Raw genomic sequence first — 22,869 nt, forward strand, 5'->3', positions numbered from 1 at the left:
GCATATCAGAAATCATACAGAAATACAGAACAGAAAATAACAAAGCTAGCTTCAACTACCTAACACTGTAGAGAGCTGTGTTAGGTGGCACCAACCGAAACTGCATTAAAAAGGCCTCAAATAGCACTGTCTACATTTTTAGCAATTGCTGGATATAGTCTTGGCCCATAGTCCTTGAAAATTTCAGCTAGCTTCCTCTCTTCCCAAACCATAATTTTTGGCCCATCAAGTCAGGCGATGGTGGCATCCAATCAGAACAGGTCTTTAAGAAAACCCTCTAGAAGATGATGCCCCTGTCTACTTCCCTCCCTCAGAGGCAAAATGTTCCCTCCGTTTTTCTTTCCCTTTTGTGACTGAGCCCCCCTAGTTGTCTGTTTTCTTCTTTCCTGAAGAATTCTGGCTGTCCCACCCTGTCACAGTATTTTGGCTGTTTACTTAGCCCAGGAGCCTGAGGGAAGGAATGGGAGCCCCCTTTAACTTATACAACTTAAATGGCACTTGAAAAGTTTTTATATTCTGAACTAACAAAATATTTTGTTAAACATAGAGGGGAAAGATCAGGTGAAAGCAGGGCTAAAATTCCTGTAGGAGGGTATTTTCCTTTACCAAATCCTGTGGTAACTCAGTATGGATAATTCTGAGGTAGAATCAGTACATGCACAGACCTTAGTTCTTATGTTTCAGGCTCATGAGAGTTTCTTCAGCTATTCAGAGTTAAAATATGTTGAGAGGCTTTTGTTCCAGTGTTTTCCAAACCCTCCAGCAGTGTTCCCTCTAAGCTGAGTTAGTGTGAGCTGGCTCACAGTTTTTTAGCCTCTGGCTCACATATTTTTGTCTTAGCTCAGGAAGAATGGCTCTAGAACAGACTAATTTATGCAATAGCCAAATCACTCGCTCACAATTAATGCCAGTAGCTCATAAAGTTGGATTTTTACTCACAAGACTCCACAGCTTAGAGGAAGCATTGCACTCCAGCAGACTTTTTCTGAGTATTCTCTGATTCTTTTGGTTTCCAGAAGGTTGGGAAACTTTCCAGTATCCAATCCCCTTCTCTTGAAACCCCAGTACTTGTCTTGAGTTTTTAACTGACTCTTAAGGTTTCTATAGGCAGTTTCTAACAACACCAGACCAAGGATCTCTGCACTCTTCAGAGCTAGCTCCCTGTCTGACTGGACAGGGAATTTTCTTCTGTCTCTAGAAGATCTATCCCATTTCCTTGGTCCGAATGGGATTCTGCATCTAACGACCCACTCATCCTAGCCAACTTTCCACATTTCTCCTGTCTGTGTTAAACTGCTCTGTCAGGGCCGAATTCTGAATGAATTCTCCTCAGCATTCAGCTCTAAAGTCTCTCTCTGCTCAGCTGATGCTAACCAATCAGATTGTGTGGAGCAGCTTGTCACTCAAGGCTCTCTGTTTCTGTGAAGAATTAAGCCTTCACAGTCAATCATCTGTTTGTACAGCACTTCTCAGCTTTTCAAAAGTGCAGTCCATCACAACACTCTTTGTCCCATGCCTTGAAACTGTCCTGATTTGTGTCAAGTGGAAAGTTTAATACATTAATCAACAAAATCTGGAGGAGTGACTTTCTCTTAAGGGACAGCAACTTTGGGGGGCTTATGAACTGTTGGCACAACTTTTCTGTGTGTGACTAGTCACTCACAGCCATACAGAATTTGACAAATTCAGAAAAGGATGAAAGTTAGGCTTTCATAGCTTGTTTATTAAATTCCCTTTTCTTTCAAAAATAACATGACCTAATTTGCATTCAGATCAGGGCTATTGATAGAGCAGCACTTTCAAGAAATTCTGCATCTGCGTTGTGGAGGCACGAGTGATATCAGTCATAAGCAATGTATTTCTAAGGCCACAGCAAGCAATTGGGAGGGTGGCTTAGGAAAAGGAGGGGGATAGAAAATATAATGGAACTGTTAGCCATGTTCTGTGATGGGAAGGGAGAACTTATAAATGTTTAATAAAGTTTGTCATGAATGAGATCCTATTAATAAGCTTGAGTGGCCAGAGGGACAGGTATTGTGTCCGTTACTATAGCATCACCTAGCACAGTTTGTGTGTGAGAGAGACTGTGGAATAAAGCAGAGAAAGAGGATGAGCAGTTATAATGCGCTTCAGTCAGATGCACAGGCAGAAGCACCAGGTCCCATATTACCAACCTCTAGGTGACCTTTCGTATTAGCCTTTTCCATTCAAGATCATCAGTGCCAGAACAATAAAACCAGAGCAGCAGCAATCCTGCTTCTGCTATTGTCAATTTTGGGAACGCTCTTTGGAAATTTTCAACCTGACTGACATTTTTGAGGATTAACACTGATACCACTCAGTCGTCTTCTCACCATCCCAGGATTTTATAAAAGGGAACTGGGGGAGACTACAAAAGTCTGAGGAAAAACTCATACAATACAGCAAGCAAATGTTCAACTAAAGGATTTATTTGAGAAGGAAGACAAGATGCCTTTTGAGGTATTTAATTCATTAAGGGAGAGATTTTTAAAGCCTGGGAAAGAAGAGGTGAAGAATACTGTTAGTGACTCACTGGGACACTTCCAAAGGTAAAAGACTGATACAAACTTCCAAGACAGACCAAAGAAACTTTAGAGTAGCATATGGAAAAATATAAGGGTAAGGGGATATGAGCGGCATATGCAGAATTCTGCACCTTAGTAGCTAAGCCACAGCATAGAAAACATCAATTACGTTTGCTTTTAAACCAGGAAAGATTTGTTAAACAAGCCACAATTTGAAACACACTTTATATTGTAGATAATACTATGTTATAACTGATGATGACTTGATTTAATACTAAACTGTATCTCCAGAAAAGCACTACAAGTTTTTAAAAAATGGAATGGAATATGGTTTATAGCTTTACTTTTTTTAAAAGGGATGAAACCACAGAAAGTACAATAAATATGGTTGTATGTGTAGTTTTAAATTATGACAGGATGAAATTATAAAATATGTTAAATAAACTTCTGTGGACATAGATGTCATTAATACCTTAATCCTAAACAAGTTTAGCTGCCTAGTCCAAGTGAATTTTACATCCTCATCTTAAGAACATTTACTAAGGAGTCCAATTGACCTCAATGGGATTTATTTCTGAGTATACATGTTTAGGGTAGCAATGTTAGTGCAACTTGATTCAGCAGAAACATGCTTAGTATTGCTTCCTGCATACAAGCCTTTTAGTTTAACTGGATTCTGTCTGTAATATACTTATGCAGTGAAAAGAGTAACTTGCGAGACAAAAATTGATCTTAAATTTCAGATTTACCACGATATAATTTATAATAATAGAAATATCAAAGATTTTGCAGTCAGTCACTGAAACTCTTCTTTCAGTAGACAAGTAATCCATGATGGCATTTTTATTTATTAGTAGATGTTTATGATATTCATTAAACTAAAACAGCCTACTTATTTCATCCCTCTTACAGAACCACTAGTGTGACTAGTAGAGTATACAGACATTACAACATACTGTAATACAAATGCATTTATCGTATAATGGATTGTTTTTACTGTCTAGATGCACAGAAACAAAAGTTATTTTCTTGGATAGACTCAATTTGCACTCTCTTAAGTACAGCTTAGAACAGCTTTTTCACTTGGGGAAAATTCATAAACAAGAGTGAGCCAGCTTCTAGTTTTATAGGATAGTATTACAATGTCATTTTTAAAATTTTGTCAGTAACTGTGGGAAAAGGCTTTAAAATATATCATATGTGATGTATTCCTGCAGTATGTTAGGGCAGACAGATGAGAATTTCAGTAACAAGAGGTATGGGGGAGGTATGACATGAGAAATGAAGAGCAGTCCTTAACATACTTTAAGAGTTTTGCTTTGGCCAGAGGGTTCTGCCCCTATCGTTTTTTAAGGCTTTCTTAAGATTTGCCAGTAAACAACTGGTTGAATTTCCAGGCATATTTTGAACTTTTCCCAGGATACCTTGATAAATGTCATTTATTAGTAAATCATGGAAGTTTAGGAAGACATTTGGTCACTGGCCAAAGGCATGATTCTTTATATTTTCACAATCCAACAATTATTAACTATGGGTATATATCAACAGTCACTATCATTTTACTGTGATATCTGAATGATGTTATCTATGGATAACTGGCAAATCTATCAGCTAACTATGCACTGTTGAGTCCCCCCCCCCTTTCAAAAATAAAGTAGGGTAAGTATGGCAGACCTCTGATATTTTGTCAAAAAATTAAAATGGTTTCCAGCTCTACACTGGATGATTCCTTGGGACGATAATGGTCCAATATCACTCACTGTGTGATTTTGTCTCTTTCATTCCATTTCCAATCAAAGTCTTCCATATCCTTTAAGCCTCATTGGATTTCTGCTATTTTCCCCCCTTGATGCATGTGTACGGGGTACAGACCCTCTGGCAATGTACCAGCAGTAACAAATCCATATAGTTGTTTTAATGTTGTTGTTCCTGAATTGCAGAAAGGAAAAGTCACTCCTAGTTGTTGCCAAAGAACCCGCACATGAAGTGTTTTCCTAGCTCTGCATAGAAGATTTAGTTTGAATTCAGTAGTCGTGAGGCAACCTATATATGGGCAGAGGACTGTGCATTTCATGGTTTTAATTATTTGAAGTACTGCATTTTTATTAACAGTGTTTTATTTGGATATATCTAAAAGAGAGGGACATTAGATCTGTAAGATTCCCACAACACTTCAGCCAGCTTCTAATTATATTTTATCAGAACAACCTTGTTTCACATGATCTCCACATACTCCCATGATGCTTTATTTCCATGTCATAAATAGATAAAACCAGCTATTGATATCATAAAAGCCCGATACTAAAAAAGCTACATTTCCAGCAAGAATTTTAAAAATTTTCCCTAGAATTACAGATTGCTAATCATGTTCAGAAGTTGACTGACAACCATTTGCTACTAAAATGTACTAAACATGCTTGTTAAAGTGCATTTTCTGTGTGCAAAAATAGAATTTTGATAAAATAAAATTATAGAAGCTTTTTCTGTATCCCCTATTTTTCTCCTTCCTCTTCATCTGCTATCTGCTCTTAACTGTTTTGTCCATAATAATTTTCTGTAACTGACTTCTCTCTCTTCATCCTTGTATTCCTGTAAAGCATGGACTGTTTGCTGAGAAGGAGAATGATTTCAAATTTATTTTTCATTTTTCAGACAAGGTTTAGTTCTCTACTGATACTATATAAATGTTCAGTAGATCTTTAGTATAATTTTGCATAGACTAAATTTTGTGTGGCTTACGTACATGGTTGAATTTTCACCCCTTTACTTACCCCATCCAACATGTTCTCTGTGCAAGGCAGAGATGGATTAAATCCAGGGCTCTTGAGTTTAGGAGCCCCATCCAGACCTCCTCCTTGGTATTGTGATTTAGTGTCACTAGAGTTTAAAATATGGGCTACTATTTATTCCAAAGCTCCATATCCAGATCTCCTGGTGATGTGGTAAAGGTCCAAATTGTTGACAGTCTGTTGTGGTTAAATGACTAAGAATGAACAAACTGAACTAAATCCTGACAAGACAAAGATAATATTGGATTGAAAGGTGCAGATCACGAATGACATTGTGCTTCCCATCTTTGATGTGGCTCAGTTGACCCTTGCTGACTTGATTAAGAGCCTAGGAATCATAGTGGATTCAGCCTTACTGCTAGAGAAGCAAGTTAATGCAGCTGCAAAAAACCCCAAACAAACACTTCCTCCCAACTCAAATCATGATAGATAGCTTTCTACAGGGGTCATTTCGTAGAAAAAGAGCTAGGGGAACTCATTAGCATAACTCATTAGAATATGCCACACACCCTGATATCACCGGAAGTGTGTCATAAGGCCACACCCCCTGACATCACCGGAAATGTGTCATAAGGCCACACACCCCGCCCTCAACGGTCACGGCCGCCACCAACGGCCTTGCAGCTCCATTGCCGAGCCCCATGAGGGGCCCGGCGGTGGACCTGCAAGGCCGGCGGGAGTGCAAGGAAGCCCCGCGAAGGCCCTCCCTGGCCCCAGGCAGGCAGGGGTGGGGAGAGGCAGGGAGGAAGCAACTTACCCTCCCTCTTCTCCTGCCTCCTCCTGGCTGAATGAGGGCCGGAAGCGGGGCAGCCGGAAGCAGGGAGCGGGGCTTCGTCATGTGCCCCGCCCCCCGTACCTCACCCGGGGGAACTGCGTTCCCCCGCGTTCCCCCCGAAATGACCTCTAGCTTTCTACCTTGATTTGGCTCTCATGCACTCTACATAGGTTTCCCCTTGAAGTAAAAGCCATCTGGTGCAGAATGCCACAGCTTGGCTATTATCAGGAGCTAGGCAGAGCGTGCATATTACTCCCATTCTAGAGTCACTCCATTGACTGTCAAGGTGCTGGCTATCGCATACAAAGCCCTTAATACAACCTAGCCACATTAATTTCAATTGCATTGTATGTATTTGATGTGACCATATTATAATGCACGGATATTATACAAATAATATTAAAATACTTGCATATAAAAGCAAAGTATTCTGTACTAGTGACTTTTTTCTGATAGTCAGGGAGAGGAATATCTTCAAGTCATAAATTGTTAATCTGTCTTGATAAGAAGGCCCCACTGTTGCATAGCTACAGCTATTGGTTACAGAATCTGCTCTCACTCTACCCTGCTCCCAGGTGCAGCTGTGGTGTTATCTCATCCAAGATATGTCTATCTCAGAAGTTAAAAAATGAAGTAAAGAAACCAGTAATGCTAATAATTCTTTTTGTCAACATAGATGCTTAAGAAGAGCAAACTGGAAGTGATAGGGCAGAACAGTGAGTTAATATCATTTTACGGTTCCAGAAGGCCTAAGAGTATTTTCAGAAGGCCTAAGGGTCAGCCAGCTGGCAACCTAATATTCCTGTCACATCTCCTCCTCAAACTTCACTCATTTGATTGCTTTTGCTCACAGTATTAATTAAGAGGAGGCAATTAGACAAGAAAAAAAATTATGTGTTTCAACAAAGAAACGTGTTCAGATCTAATTAGGACTAGTCATGTATGCTGTAGTTTGTGACAGATGTTAAGGTATTTACTACGCTATGCAAATATTTTCACCTGAATTATGATGCTATGTGCATTTGCTATAGATATGAATGGTATTGTACCCAGAACAGTGATTAGGGTTGCCAGATCCATGGTCAAGGCAGGATTCCCCTAATTTCTGGGGCTCCAGCCCACTGCTGGCTGGCTGGTTTGTGGAGGAAGCCCTACCCCCAAACAGGCATGCTGCCCTGCAACATCCCTGTCATGATAATGTCACCCAGAAGAGACATCATTGCATCAGGGACAACTGGGGTGCCACTCTAGTTTTTGGGCAAACTCTTTGGTTTTGAAGGCAGAAAACCATGGAGTTTTGCCCGAAAACTAAAAAAGGCACCCCCCTAACATCCCTGACATGATGACATCACTTTGGGTGACCAGAAGATCCCAAAGGCAACCAGGTAGGAACTGGCAACCCTAATAGTGGTCCACTTATTCCCTTAAAAACCAAGCAACCAAACCAAACTTGATCCAAAACCCAATTTAAAGAGGGGTTTCCCCCCAGTTAACTAGAATTGAATCTGAACTTAAAATTTCTTCATTGAACCTGAACTAATGTTTTTCCATCAAGGGCTTCCTGCTCTGCCCTCCTCCCCTCCCTGTGGACTAGTCTGTTGATGGCAGGTAGATTTATCTATTTTGGATTTTGCTATTTGTATACAATGATTTTCTGTTGCCATTTTTTAAAACATTGTAAGCTCTTTTTGAGTCTTCACTGAACAGAGAAAATCAGGGTTAAGTACCTAAATAAAGAAATATTGACTACAATTACAGCTTTAATCAGAGATAGGTACTCCCATCACTATGCCCAAGTTCCAAGTCCATTCCCTGACCCAGGGTCAAGGATGAGCCCTCAAAACATGTTGTAGTCTCACAGTTAACCTGCCCTTTGGTTCAATAACATTAATAATGGATTGAAAAATTTCAGCGTTTGCATCAGCACTGGTTCATTGAATAAATCTCAGATGCCTTAAAATGGTATAAACCTTTTTGCAGGGGTGTCAAACATGCGGCCTGGTGGCCGGATCAGGCCCCCAGATGGCTTCTATCAGGCCCGCAAGGGCCTGGCTGCCTCCTGCTTCTTCCTCCAGTTCTGCTGCTGCTGCTGCATCATAGCTTGCTTTCCCAGACTCTCTCAATCGCTCAGGAGAGATAGATAGGCAAGCTTCTGCTCCCTGCACTGGGCTGAGGCTCCTCCCCCTCCCAGATTGCTACAGCACAGACATTTTGATGCAATAATTCAGAGCAAGAAGTGTCAGTTATCAGAGAGTGTTAAATAAACAAAATATTGCAAGAATGCTAATGTTTTTAGCATGTTTTTGTTTTGTTAAAAGAATCTTTCTGGTTGTGTCCTTTATAAAGTTTATATTTCCGCTACCTGGCATTACATTTTATGACACACGTGGCCCGGCCCGACAAAGTCCAATTTATGTCAAATCTGGCCCTCCATAACAAATGAGTTCAACACCCCTGCCTTATTGGATACGGTCAATCTGTTTCATATTTGATTATCATTTCTGATAGTACACTGGGGGACCTACTGCTCAGGGGATCAGCAGATGCCCCTTCTGCAGGGTTCTATAAGAAGTGAGGATGAGACCATATGACCATAGGTCATGTAAAATATGGTCAACTGCTAAAAATTGTCCCATGTGTTTTATGGCTATGGTTACCTATTAATTTATATGCTTGGTTACACAGTGACTCAAGCATTACCACAGTTGTAGGGAGGCTACACATAGAGAGCTGTGCTTTGGATTATTGCATGACCAGAGCCTATAGGCATCCAGCTCCAAGTACAGGTGAAACTACCACATGGTACCTTTTAAAGAAGCAACAACCATACACTTTGTTTTTGCAGGCTGCAAATCTGATGGTAAACCACATCTTTGTTTGTATCCCACCTTTCCCCAAGTCAGAGGACCAAAGGGACCTGTACCTTAGACTGAAGGGAATCATATGATGTATGACTACTCTGTACCAAAACAAAACAGCTCTGTGCAAAGAAAACAAGATATCAAGGAGACTCAAAATAGAAAGTGAAAGCAAGTAGCTACATTGGTCCAAAAATAAAAAAATAAAAACCATGTACTACCTTTTATTAGGACCAACATTCTTTGGGGTCATTTTGGCTGGTGTGGCTTTTGTATTTATATATCAGCAAGAAAGTTTCTAGTCCAGTCTATCTGACATGACAGTTTTCTATATGCAGTAGTTTCGATTTGTTTTTGTTTTTTTAATAAAGAGGCATTGATTAAAAAGAAATCAGTCATAAAGACCCTACCTTTGTTCTGAAGTGGACCACAACAAAAACAGGTTTACCATCTGATCTGAGATAACTAGGTCCTAGTAAAGAGTATATCAAAGGAACCTGACAGACAAGCAACACAGTTCTCAGCAGATATATACCTTTCTAAGTGCATTGATTTAGAAGGACTTGGGATTGCACTGAAGGTATCCAGCTACTCCATTATTTCCCTGAAATCTTACTGCCCCTGTACACAAGTGGTTTTCTTTTGAATCCACTGACTATAATTCACCATCATGGGAATGTCATTGTAGTATCTAATCAGTGAATTATATGAAGTCCATACCAGCTACTTCCCCTGTGAACCATCTTCTGTCTTCGTCTGTTTTATGCATCTTCAGAAAAATCGATGGAACCAACCTAGAAGAAGATAACATAGAACTGAATGAGGAAGGAAGACCTGTGCAGGCAGCTACTCACAAATCCCCCTTGTTTGACTGTCATTGCTGTGGACTGCCCAAACGCTACATCATTGCTATAATGAGTGGCCTGGGGTTTTGCATTTCTTTTGGAATTAGATGCAATCTTGGTGTTGCTATAGTAGAAATGGTTAACAATAACACAATTTACATTGATGGAAAGCCAGAAATTGAGGTAAGTAACTATTAAAATGCTGCTATATGTACTTTTGTGAAGTATAAAATAATGCACATTTTATATACTTAGTGTATGTTTTATCATGCTTTTCTCCCTGGTGGCAACCCAAAGCATACAAACTTACAATATAATTTAAATAAAACACAGTGTAAAAAGAAACAAAACACAGAAAGCACAGTATAAATATAAGAGGCACAATCCTAAATAATCATGGCATGCGGGGGGGGGGGAGCCTGTGTAACTTCTACTTAATTCGAACTCAGAGGGATCTCAAAAGAAATTTTCCATTAAAGAACTACGTGAGTTCAAGTCCTTGGACAGTGTGCTCCCACCTTGTGATATTATATTAATGAAAATAACAACAAGCCAAACTTCACATCTCTTATTCCTTTTTTCATACATTAGACATAGTATATAGGACAATAATGAAGGTATATAGGACAATAATTAACATGAAATAGCCTATAGAGATCACGTCTGCTATGTAGGGTTGCCAGCTAGGGTTCAGAAATACCTGGAGATTTTGGGGTGAAGCCTGAGGAGGAAGGGGTTTGGGGAGGGGAAGAACTTCAGTGGTGTATAATGCCGCAGAGTCTGCCTTCCAAAGTGGCTGTGTTCTCCAGGTGAACTTAACTGGAGATCAGCTGTAATCCCAGGAGATCTCCAGCTACTACCTGGAGGCTGGCAACCCTGGCTAAAGGAAATGGCAGTTTTGGGAGCATGGGATATCTATGGCATGGCATGTCCACTGAGCTTCCTCCCCTCCTTGGACTCTCCCCACACCAAGCACAAATCCTGAAGAATTTTCTGAGCTGGCGTTGGCAGCCATGGGTGTGAGCACTGGTTTCTGGTTCAATTCTAGAATGGAGTTACATGGTGACTGAGGATATTCAATATAATTCTAGTTGTATCTTCTTAGCTAGCTGATGAAGAAGGAATTTGAAAGTGCCCAAAGGCCCACCTTGTCCAGTTTTCATACTTTGGGCAGGTTAAAGAAAAACAACATCACTTTTGATTTAACAGTGCCTGAAATTTCACAAATCCCTCGGAGAAAGCAATTATGGAAGTCTATATTTTGCAAATATCATGAAGCTAAGTACACATCCGACCATGTGAATATTATTTCATTTGCAGAAAGCACAATTCAACTGGGATCCAGAAACAGTAGGGCTTATTCATGGTTCATTTTTCTGGGGTTACATTGTAACACAAATTCCAGGAGGCTTCATTGCAAACAAACTAGCAGCCAACAGGTAAGATTTTATAATATGCCATAATAAAGCATATCTTGCCCACACTCGCCACAGTAATTCTAGCACAGCATCATGTGGTTGATGTATGTGATGATGATTGTTAGGTGACAGCACACAATCAGTTTTATTAACATGGATATTAACATTTAGTCCATTTGAACTCTAGGGGGAGCTGTAGTATATTAGCTCTAATGCTTAGGGCCTACTGGAATGCTTGTATTTTTTTCTTTCTTTTTCTCTGCCTGTTGTTATCCTTCCTCTGTGCCTGTAACAGAGTTCTTGCATCCTGAAGGTCTGTTGGTTGTTGGAAGGTGTACAGTTAGTTAATGCTTTTTGCAGATCCTGTTGTGGCAGTAAGCTTCACTGAAAGTAACTCTGCGGGTATGGGATTGGATTGTTTCCACAACTTTGCTGACAACTGACAGCTTTGGGGAACATTTATGGGAATGTATATAATTCTAGTCACTATTTGAGGATGGGAATGGATACGTAATTGTGTCAAAGATTATTACACCCTGTAACTAATATAGTGAAAGATTCTTTCTTTCACATTTGTATCTGCGATCATTATTTATTATTTCATAACTTCCAGTAACACTTCATGCACATTGACCTTATTAACTGTGAAGATACTGTAGGTGGCCCAGAACTGCTGTGCAGCTATTACTTTTGCTACTAGTACTACTGCTACTTCTTAGACAAACTGTTTTCAAAAATAAACCCAAAATTAAAACACCGGAGAATAACCTGGTCATAAAGCTTTCGTCTCTCCCCCCCCCCCTTATGGTTGCAATTGCTAAGGAGTTAACGAACTATTTAAAAGGAGAGCTTCTAAATTTAGTGGCTTGCCAGTTCATAATAAAAGGATGAGGAACATGACACATGTGCTAATATTGTCTTTCAAGAACAAGGTACTGTTGGTCAAATACATAATTTAAGACTTGATTTTGTGCAGGCAGTTTCATTTCAGTTGTGGATGGTTATGTGGAAAAAACACATTATGAGAACAAACTAAGCGAAGTGAGCGACTTTAGGACAACTTTATGTGCAACTCAGTTCCTACATGAAAAGCACTTCAATATAGCAGTGAATGCAAATATGCACATGTATTTCTGCTGCACATACATGTACTAAGAAACCATGGTAAAATAAAGTCCAGCCCTAGATAACTGCAAGATTGAAAGTGACACCATATGCCTACGTACGTAGGATGTTTTTTAACCTTGCAAGTTCCTCCTCCTGTCCTCCATTTTTACAATGGAGGGCTAGTCTGTTGGCCTCAAGTACAGCTTTGGTGGCTATGCTAGGATAGGAACAATATTATCAAGAAGAAAGTTACAGCATGTATCTTCTACGGCAAGAGTACCTTGAAAAGAGGTAATGGTCCACTAGTAGACCACTGGCCAAATTCTGGTGGAACACCTAATGCCTACTGGTTGCTGGAATTCTTGCAATGAATGTTGAACTAGGTGAAAATTGGTCTGATTCAGGAGACATCTCTTAGAAACTTATGCAAGAGTTCATAGTATAATTTAAAATAGATTATTCAAAGTTTAGCACTTCTGAATGTGTACTATTTCGTTATTTTACATTAAAACACCTTGCTAGACCTTAGGGATTCTAGTAAAAACAAGTAGACCACACAAGATTATATCTGCTGTATGGAACTGACTTCTGGGCAGCTGTTTATATTGCTCAACAGATAGGCAATGCCTGCATATGCTCAATATATGGTTATATCCTTATATAAAATGATATACATTTTAATATTATTTCCTTCTACAGAGTATTTGGAGCAGCTATTTTCCTAACGTCCACATTAAACATGTTCATTCCTGCAGCTGCCAGAGTCCACTATGGCTGTGTTATGTTCGTAAGAATTTTACAAGGTCTTGTAGAGGTAAGGTATCCAATGTATTTGTCTAATTACACTTGTTATTAAACCAACCTAGTGATTTTTAATGCAAACAGGAGACATAATTGCTTGTTTCAAGTTGAAAGGAAATTTGCACAGAAATTGAACACAAGTAGTTTTTATTCCTTTTGTCAAAGCTGTGTTCTAAACTGCTGAGAGCCACTGTGAGCCTCCAGACGAAGATATTTTCTAGGATTCTCTCACACCTCTCAGATCCAACCCAAACTTCAACTCATATGACTTTCCCAGCTTCTTGGGTCCCCAAAATGACCAGAGGCCCCAGAATTTTGTCCCTATAGTTTTCTCCCTTCCACAGAAGCCCTGCTATGTCCTGTCTGTTCCTCAAAACTACGATTTTCCAACAGCCATAAACTTTAGATGATTTAGGGCTGGTCCACTTGATCATGTTTGAAGTGGAAGAGTTTCTTTATGGAGATTGTTACATATATTTTCCAAACAAGTGTGCTGGACTGTTAAACTGAGTACTCAGATGCCTAATAACCATATTGTACACAGATACCTCACCACTGAACCATAAGCTCCCCCCCAGTTTAATATATGCTCGATCCTATGTATGCTTATTTATAAGATGTTCTGTGTTCAATTACTCATTGTGCATAAATCACAGTCTTAATGATCAAAAGAAGTTAAGTTAAAGTGAATAGTGAGTGTGTTTCAAAATGAGAAAATTAAATAGAAATTGAATTAGTTTTTAAAATGTTTGCTAGGGTGTGACCTACCCAGCTTGCCATGGGATGTGGAGTAAATGGGCTCCTCCATTGGAGAGAAGCAGGCTAGCAACCACATCTTTCTGTGGTAAGTATACTACTTTGAGATTTGTTAACAAATAATTTTTGTAGATAGATTTTTTAAAAACCACAATGTTGAAAAGAGAAATTTGTCCTGGTTCGTTCATGCTAAAGACAGCTGAGACTTAACCAGTCCAGGGTTTGAACTGCATGAAGTAATTCTTGGAGAAAATTTCAGGAATAAAAGAGTTGCTTTCATCAGGGATAAAATTCTCATCTGCCATGTCCTGTTCAACATGAATGGTTTATAAGTCTGTTTTTTCTTACAATGGCAATTTCAGTCATGGAAAAGCTAAGAGTGTATCCTGGGTTCTTTTTTTCTCTTGTAAAATTACTGTATATGTTCCTCTTCCATATTTTATTAGAAATTCAGATTTCTGCTGGTCTTTTCATCGCTCCCTACTACTCGTATCAATTAGGTATTAATATTGAACCAGTATTTCCATCCTGTCTTGCTCCTGTCCTGATCTCATCACCTATCTATTCACTGTTACCTTCTCTGTCTCCTATGAGTATATTAATTTATGCTTCTTCTGAGTATTGTCTACACATCTCTCATAGTTCGGAAACATTTCTGCACCCTCCCCAGTGACCCCTGTGTGCCACACCCATGCCTGGAGGAGCACAAATCTACCCCAGCAGTTGTCCTGCTCGGTCTTCCACAGGGTGCACCACAGTATGTTGCTGCCAGAGGGCAGTGGGAGGAAGAAGAGGCCCACTCCCTCTCAGCAGGGAGAAGCAGAAGGGGAATAGGAGGTCCCTCCAAGAAAGGCTCTCCACACTCAGGTTGCCATGAGTGGGATATCAAGGCGGGCCACCCTCTAAGAGGTCAAAAGGGCTACATGAAGGGCCCAAGAAGCAGTCACTCACCTTGTCGTCAGCAAGATGATTGCTGTGGATGGCCAACCTTTCTTCCTCATGGAAGACGTAGCCTTTCACCAGCTGCAGTGGTGATGGTCAAGGCTCAGGTCTCCAGAGCACAAGGCAGAGCCACACAATTCACAGCATACCTGTAGAACAGCCAGCAGGACTGTTGGGGTATGGCCCAGGCCCCAGTAGGGGACAGTCCTGCCAACGAGCTACAAGGTGGTTCTGCTCCATGTGCAGGGGATGGATACGGACCACATGGCTTAAAACTTTATCGCTGTGTGATACAGAAAAGCTTGAGGAGTGAGTGGGCAGTAGCAACATTGCCTGTGGCTACATGGTCATGTATGCTGGTGTCAACATTCTGGCAGAGGTGAAGCGTGTGTGCCTCAAGGGCATTGAGCCTGCTTGCAGGGTAGAGCGGGATAGAAATCTAAAAAATTAATAAAATAAATTGTCTACCAGGCATGCATACTTCACCTGGTGCTGAAGGATGATCTGAGGCTGGAGAACACTATCAAGGCCACCTGGGATGTTTCCCCTTCAAGATGCGGTCCTTGCTCAAGACCTGCTGGTGCCTGGCCATCCACTTCTGGCACAGCATCAAGATTGCCTGTCTGCTGCACAAGAGGCAGGGGGAGGGGGATGAGGAACTCCACCTGCCATGACTGTGTGTTTGGTGAAGGAGAAGAGTGCGATGCAGGATGTCATCTTCATGAACATCCTGCACAGGGAAGAGGAGCTTAGCATCAGCTCCAACAACTGGCTGACCATCTCCCAAATGGTGGAGGAGAGGAGGAGGAGATTGGATTTATACTCCGCCCTTCACTACCCAATGGTGTCTCAGAGTGGCTTACAAACTCCTTTCCCTTCCCTTCCCCACAACAGACACCCTGTGAGGTAGGTGGAGCTGAGAGAGCTCTGACAGAAGTTGCTCTTTTTCAAGGACAGCTCTTATCAGAACTACGGCTTGCCCAAGGTCATCCAGCCAGGTGCAAGTGGAGGAGTGGGGAATCAAACCCGGTTCTCCCAGATTAGAGTCCGCGCACTTAACCACTACACCAAACTGGTGCGTGTCCTCAGACCCTTCCAGAACACCACTGACATGCTGTGTGCCCATATGGCCACTCTGAACAAGTCATCCCACTGATTTGAGGGCTGGACCAGATGTTGGCCTCCACACTGGAGCCAGCTGTTCTCCCACGGGTCAGGGCCTTGGCAAAGAGGTTGCAGGTGGGCATCACCACCAGGTTGCATCTTCTCTGAAATAAAGGGGAGTACAAGCTGGCCTGTGACCCCCGGATAAAAGACAGCATTGCATTCCTAAATGCAGAGCTCTTGCAATGCTCTGCAAAGACTGTGGAGGCTATCAGCCAACAGATGTGGCCAGAGGAAACAGCAGTTGGAAGAAGCTTGGGAGAAGGAAGAAAAGGAGTCGTAGCCTAGGATCTCTGCCTCAAAAAGCCTAACCAGGGAGAAGCCCCACTACTTGTTGTCAGTAGTGAACCGGGAGGTCAGCAGTGGCAAGGATGCCCACTGTGCAATAGTGGAGGATTTGGCAGAGGTGGTGGAGGGGGAGTACCTTGCCAAATCCCTTGAGACCGCCGACACCAATCTGGCCCAACTTTTCTTGCATGGCTATGAGTCCTGAGTCCACCTAAGGCCCAAGCCCCAGCAGGGGAGAAGAGTTCACAATCAGGACGGTATAAAATGTGGGCCCTCAGCCAAGGCCCTCAGCATGAGCAGAGACATAGGGTTGGCTCAGAGCCCTGAGTCTACCTAAAATCCAAACTGTAGAAACTGTATGGTATTTGGTACACATTGCCATCTTTATTTGCTGGTAGCAGGAGGGAGAACTGTTTGGTGCCCTATGTGCAACCTGTAGCCATCTTAAAATAAATATACCTGAATTGCTGAAGATACTCTGTGAAGATATGGGCAATATGAATGTTTGTTGTCATCAGTAGATCTGCCTGGCTGGCACAAACATGGACATTCCTGAAACAACAACACAACCAGTATGATTTCAAGCACTTTCCTGCACAAGCTGAGCTTCCCCTTGTGTAAAACGGGAGGATCCAGTTTCTCTAGGCAGAGCTCCTCTAAGCAGAACACCCTACTGTTGTAGGCCATGTGAATTAATAAACAACAATGGCTCTTATGTGTTCTATTAACATGGCTGACACTGTACATGTGCTTTATGTTTTTTAGGTTCTTATGCTGGGGCAGTTGTTGCCATGCCCCTTGCAGGTGTGTTGGTACAGTATATAGGATGGCCATCAGTCTTTTATATATATGGTAAGTTGTCCAGCAGGCAAAAATTAATTTCATTAAATATTTACAATAAGAGTTGCAAACTATTTCTAAATATAAAAAATTCCAGACTTTGAGAAGTGGGAAGAAATAGGGGATTTCCTATTTTTTGATTTATGGCAAATATGTTATACTAGGAATAAATTGTGGAAATAAATACAACGAGCTCTAGAAAGAGGCTCTGGGAGAGTGCCAAGGCCTTGGGCACTCAGTGTCAATGTACTGTGGCGACCTCAGCGGGGTATAATCACAGAGTCCACCATTTTCTCCAGAGGAACTGCTCTCTGCTACCTGAAGAGCAGTTGTAATTTTCAGTGATCTCCAGCCCTCACTTGGAGATTAGCAACCATTGTTACCCAGGAAGAAATGGCTGGTTTGGAGGGTGGAGTCTACGGCATTGTACCTGTCTGAGGTCTCACCCCTCCTCAAACCTCACCCTCTCCAGGCTCCACCCCTCAAATCTGCATGAATTTCCCAACCTGGAGTTGGCAACTCTATCTCCTTCCCAGCCAAGCATCAACCTGCCATTATCTGCCCCTCTGATTTCAGCTTTGCATCTCCTCCCCCCTCCCTCTTGGAGATCAGTTGTAATTCTAAGTGATTTCCACCCCTCTGCTGAGATTGGCAACAGTGGTTCCCCAGAAAGGAATGGCTGGTTGGGAGGGTGGAGTCTATGGCATTGTACCTGTCTGAGGTCCCACCCCTCTTCAAACCTCACCCTCTGCAGGTTCCATCCCTCAAATTTCCAGGAATTTCCCACCTGGAGTTGGCAACCCTATCTCCTTCCCAGCCAATCATCAACCTACCTTCCCCCCCTCTCTTCAGTTTTCCATTTACCCCCCCCCCACATACACCTGCAGCTTCTTCCATGCTCTGAAGCCCTGACTGCCACAGAGTCCACCATTTTCCCCAGGGGAACTGATCTCTACCATCTGGAGAGCAGTTGTAATTCTGAGTGATCCCCAGCCCTCACCTGGAAATTGGCAACAATGGTTTCACAGGAGGAAATGTAGTCTTTCTCTGCAATGGGGACCAAAGCAGCTTACATCATTCTCCTTTTCCCCTTTTGACTTGCACAACAACCCTGTGAGGTAGGTTAGGCTGAAAGTCCGTGACTGGTCCAAAATCACCCACTCAGCTTCTACAGCAAGAACCTGGATCTAGCAGACCCTGCTCTGAAGCACTGACTGATCACCAGGTATCACAACTGAACTCCAGACAACAGATCGCTCCCCCCCCTGAGAAAATAACTGCTTTGGAAGGTGGGCTGTATGGCATTTTGTTCAGCTGAGGCCTCTCCCCTCCCCAAACCCTGGCTTCCATAGAGTCTACCAGAAAATCTCCAGGAATCTCTCTACCTGGAGCTGGCAACCCTAGTCAGGACTGGCCTCAATGAGTTCCTCACAAAGGCTTGCAAAGGGTTTCCTTTTTCTGAACCAAGCTTGGTTGCCTGTGATAGTGAAATGGGCTCCAGTTTACAACTCAGCTGCTTGCCTCCCACCCTCGTCCCGTGGACGTATCTCACTCCTTAAGTTCACTGCCACCACTCATGGAATCGTCACTGCCTCTTTAGAGTGACAGTGAGATCGCACTGGCCAAATCTCCCTATTTGGAGATGGAATCCCCAATCTTTGGGGGATCCCTGGAAAGTTGGCAACTCAAGGGTCTGGCCTTTCCTTGCTTCCCTGGGGTACCCCCTCCCTTTGGTATTGTGCAGAGCAGGGGAGACTATGTGGTCAGAGCACAACACAGATTATTAGCTGAAATAAAAGAATTTATTTAACTATTTACACAGTTATGGAGTACACACAGACACACTGTTCCCTACACACATTAGTCTCTACCTCTGGAGGTTGTGGGCTCACCTGTACTTCAGCCTCTCTCTCTTGCCCAAGAGAGCAGGGAAACGTCCATTCATTCCCCAGTCCAAAACTTCCATTCATTCCCCAGTCCAGCCAACTGTGGAGTGGCTGAATTTCTGCTGCTCCCATGGACAAAGATTGCCTTGGGACAGTCCCTGTTTTCCCACACTTTTTGGCCTTGGGACAGCTTGGAACTGTAGGCCAGCAGATGAGGAAGCCCCATTCAACCCAGTGAGTGATACCCCTGCAGGATCCTCTCGAACTACAGCTCAATTAAACCTTATGGGGGAACATTTTAAACAAAGAACCACAGCCATCTTACAAACACAGGTAACTGCCATTTCGTGACACCTACCAACAGCCACTGAGGGAGGAGTTAGTCCCACACAGGAAAAGTGTTTTCGTCAAGGGAGAAAGCCGTTTGCCAGGAATTCTGACAGGGTACAGTGGCTGAAGGGGGAGTGGGTGGGGAAGAGGAGCAGATCCAGCACCCGGCCAATGGCACGCGAGTACTCTTGAGTGGCGGCTGACGGGCCAGTGGCTGAAGGAGAGCATGGAATCTTGCCACCCCAAAATAGGATTATTATATAGGAGAGATTGTAGTCTTTAAAATATTGAGATTATTGCCAAATGCTTTCACTTGAAAACGATTTGTTGATCAATAAAAAATGATTAATAGTTTTTATCCATCCTGTTTTCTTCCTACCTGTACAGGAATGTTTGGGATTTTCTGGTACATGTTCTGGCTTATGCATGCCTACGAGAGCCCAGCTGCACACCCAACAATAACCAGTGAGGAAAGAACTTACATAGAAACAAGTATAGGAGGAGCCAATCTAGTCAATGCCAGCGTAAGAGACATTTACTAACAACCAGTCATCAAATGGCTGTTTTTCAGCAACTAATTCATTGCTAAAAATCACTTGAAACTCCATACTGACAGATTAAAGGGATGTAGAGAAATAGCCATAATCAACATTATTTTCCATTCAGCTTGCCTTATCATTGTTAACATCAGGAAATGGATTACAGATCTAGTGATGATGTTTGCCCTCTCCAGACATCACATTCTGTTTCATTCACGCAGACCAGGAACCCACCAGTCATGTACACTGAGAGTGCATGTGGAGCTATGCTCTCCTGGTATGGGTGGCTGGTGAGCTTCCAATTTATGTGAATGGCACAGAATGTAATGTCTGCAGTAAGCTGCTATCTGTGTAGTTTGTTAAACAGAAACATCTACACAGTAGTGCCTGTATGTCTCCTGGGATACCAGTGTAATTACATTGATACAGGTGTTAAGAATTTATAGGTTAAATATTGATTGGGTTATTAAAGAGGGTGTTCCTTGGATGCCTCAGAGACAACTGCTGGCAAACCCAGACATTACGTTATATTCTTTTTATGAAACTGCTATAGAAATATGTTTTTCTCCTTAAGTGCACACTGCTGAAAAAGCATGTGTGATTAAGCTGTGATGGTGTGTGTTTGTGTGTGTGAAAGAAATATGAGAATCATTGGAAGTGAGAGAGATTCTTTATTGTCAGTCTTCTAGCCTGTGAGACAAATGAGAGCCCCACAAATATATATTCTTCAAGGTCCTGAAAATCTTATAATGGACTTGTAAATATAATAGGTTGGAGATACTTTTTCTTAACTCCTACTTTCTGAGCTTTAGGTAAACTACGGCCCCGGTCACATGGGAGGTTTAGGCCCGGAAGAGGGACGGATTGGGGGCGCAGCAAACAGGCGCGATCACACTGCAACATCTGGGAATCGGCGCCCACCCGTCCTCGATCCGTCCCTTCAGGCTTAAACCATGCAGTAAAAAAAACCCAACAAAAAGATAGCACCAACCGGAAACACCACAGCAAGTGCGGCCGTTGGATCGCCGGAGTGCTTGTCTTCAGGAGCATTCGAGGCTCCCAGCCGAACTGCACAGCCGGCTGCCTTGCGCTCCCTCCTGTCACTTTCCCCCCGGCATCTGATCGTGCCGGGGAGCAACTGCGCGGTGACTCACGGGATCTGTCTGATCCCGCCGCCACGTGTCTCTTTTGGTGCGGCTTTAAAAAGCCGCACTTTGGCTGCATCAATTTCCCCCCGTGTGGCAGGGGCCTACGTTCACTTTTAATTACTTCCTCAGTGCCATAAGGATTGGAGTTCTTTTGTTTTTAAAATTCTCTGTATTCTAGCAGAAGCTCTGATACGTTGTGTGGTATGAGCCTGGCATTAGTTTACCTTCCTCTAGACTCTAGAGCAGGAGTCTCCAACTCTTTTGAGCTTGTGTGCACCTTTGGAGTTTTGACAAAGTGTGCCACAAAATGGCTGCTACAAAAGGCGGGGCTAGACATTCAGTAGTTGCTACAGTTTACCTTCAGTCACACAGTGAAGACCCTTGTGCTGTGGTGGTAGCTGATGCCAAAGGAACATGTTTAAAAATTTGCACAGACGATTAACTCTCTACTGGCCAATCAGAACCCTTGCTGAGCAAAACCCCGACCTGGCTGTGCCCACTTTCTAAAAACACCTGGCAGTTACCAGGAAAGGTGTTGAAGGTTGCCATGGTATACAGGGGCACCATGTTGATGATCCATTCTCTAGAGTTTCAATCCCAGTAGTGTTGAATTTAGATGCTTAAATAAGTTGTGAAACTGATACTGGAGGGGGCCTTTCTGTCAATATAGAGGCAGCTGTGCAAGCAGTGACTCTTGCCTTGGCACATAGGATTGCCAACAGGCGTAGAGAAAAAAGTCCTGTCCCTTTATTGGAGTCTTAATGTGTAGAAATAGGCAGCAGAAGTTTTGCATGGCATAACATCACTAGGTAAATAAAATTCCATTGCATCTATTAAAGTGGTAGGACTTTTTCTACAGGCCTGTTGGCAACTCTTTTTACACAGGACCTTTGTCATTCCTTCAGCTCCTAAATCCCAGCCATTTTAACATTGTCCTGTTCTTTCTTGTAGAGATTTAGTACCCCATGGAAACAGTTTTTCACTTCAATGCCAGTTTATGCAATCATTGTGGCAAACTTTTGCAGAAGTTGGACTTTCTACTTGCTGCTTATAAGTCAGCCTGCTTACTTTGAAGAGGTCTTTGGATTTGCAATAAGTAAGGTAAGCCAAAAAAAAAAATGGAGCCCCCATTTTTCGCTAAGGGCCTGATGATAAAGTGTTGAGTGTTTGTTATGATTCCCTTGAGATCATTAAGAAATAGGGCTCTTTGATTTGTCTGTTAGTCTCTGTGCTGTGAGGTGTAGTGACTAGAGTGTCAGACTAGGATCTGGGGGGACCTGGGTTCAAATTTGCGCTCTGCCATAGAAACTTGCCAGGTGGCCTTGGATGAGTAGTTTAGCCTAACCTACCTCACAGAGTGGCTATGAGGATAAAATGGAGGAGAGGACAATGATGTAGGATGCTCTGAGTCCCTACTGAGGAGAAAAGTGGGACATAAATATGTAAATAAATAAATAAGCCGTATCAGTCAACTGGTATAAGAGTGGCTGGCAAAACCATGAGGTTTTGGACTAGGAAGGAGAGAGCAATGCTGCTTTTAAGTGCTGTCACTCGCCAGTTCCTTTCCCTTCCTGGGAAATTAAGTTACATGATGAACGATGAAACATGTTTGTTGTTTCTAATGTTTAGTGTGAAGGATTTCCCCCAAGAGTTATTATCATGAGAGTCCTTACATAAAAAGGTGTTTTGTTGCAACTCCAGCAGTGCAGTTCTATGCAGTGTTACCCTGAGTAGCCCCACTGAATTCAGTGGTAAAAGATAAAGGTAAAGGTTCCCTTGCTTGAAAGCCGGTCGAATCCGACTCTAGGGTTGCGGTGCTCATCTCCGTTTCAAAGCC

The 22,869-nt window shown here is 42.4% G+C and overlaps 1 protein-coding gene across 1 annotated transcript in view; it reads left to right on the forward strand.

Moving 5' to 3' along the window:
* Window positions 1–2,469: 2,469 nt before the first annotated feature.
* The window catches only part of SLC17A8 (solute carrier family 17 (vesicular glutamate transporter), member 8), a 34,250-nt gene continuing 13,850 nt past the window's right edge, over window positions 2,470–22,869 (forward strand). Inside the window, exons 1-8 of the mRNA XM_015424815.1 lie at window positions 2,470–2,570; window positions 9,744–9,996; window positions 11,134–11,252; window positions 13,038–13,152; window positions 13,896–13,983; window positions 17,055–17,141; window positions 19,733–19,869; window positions 21,984–22,133. Coding sequence (XP_015280301.1) covers window positions 2,470–2,570; window positions 9,744–9,996; window positions 11,134–11,252; window positions 13,038–13,152; window positions 13,896–13,983; window positions 17,055–17,141; window positions 19,733–19,869; window positions 21,984–22,133 — 1,050 coding nt within the window. The remainder of the gene's footprint in view (window positions 2,571–9,743; window positions 9,997–11,133; window positions 11,253–13,037; window positions 13,153–13,895; window positions 13,984–17,054; window positions 17,142–19,732; window positions 19,870–21,983; window positions 22,134–22,869) is intronic.

This window comes from Gekko japonicus, unplaced genomic scaffold (assembly GCF_001447785.1).
Source record: "Gekko japonicus isolate JY-2015 unplaced genomic scaffold, Gekko_japonicus_V1.1 scaffold968, whole genome shotgun sequence".
Classification (NCBI taxonomy): Eukaryota; Metazoa; Chordata; class Lepidosauria; order Squamata; family Gekkonidae; genus Gekko; species Gekko japonicus.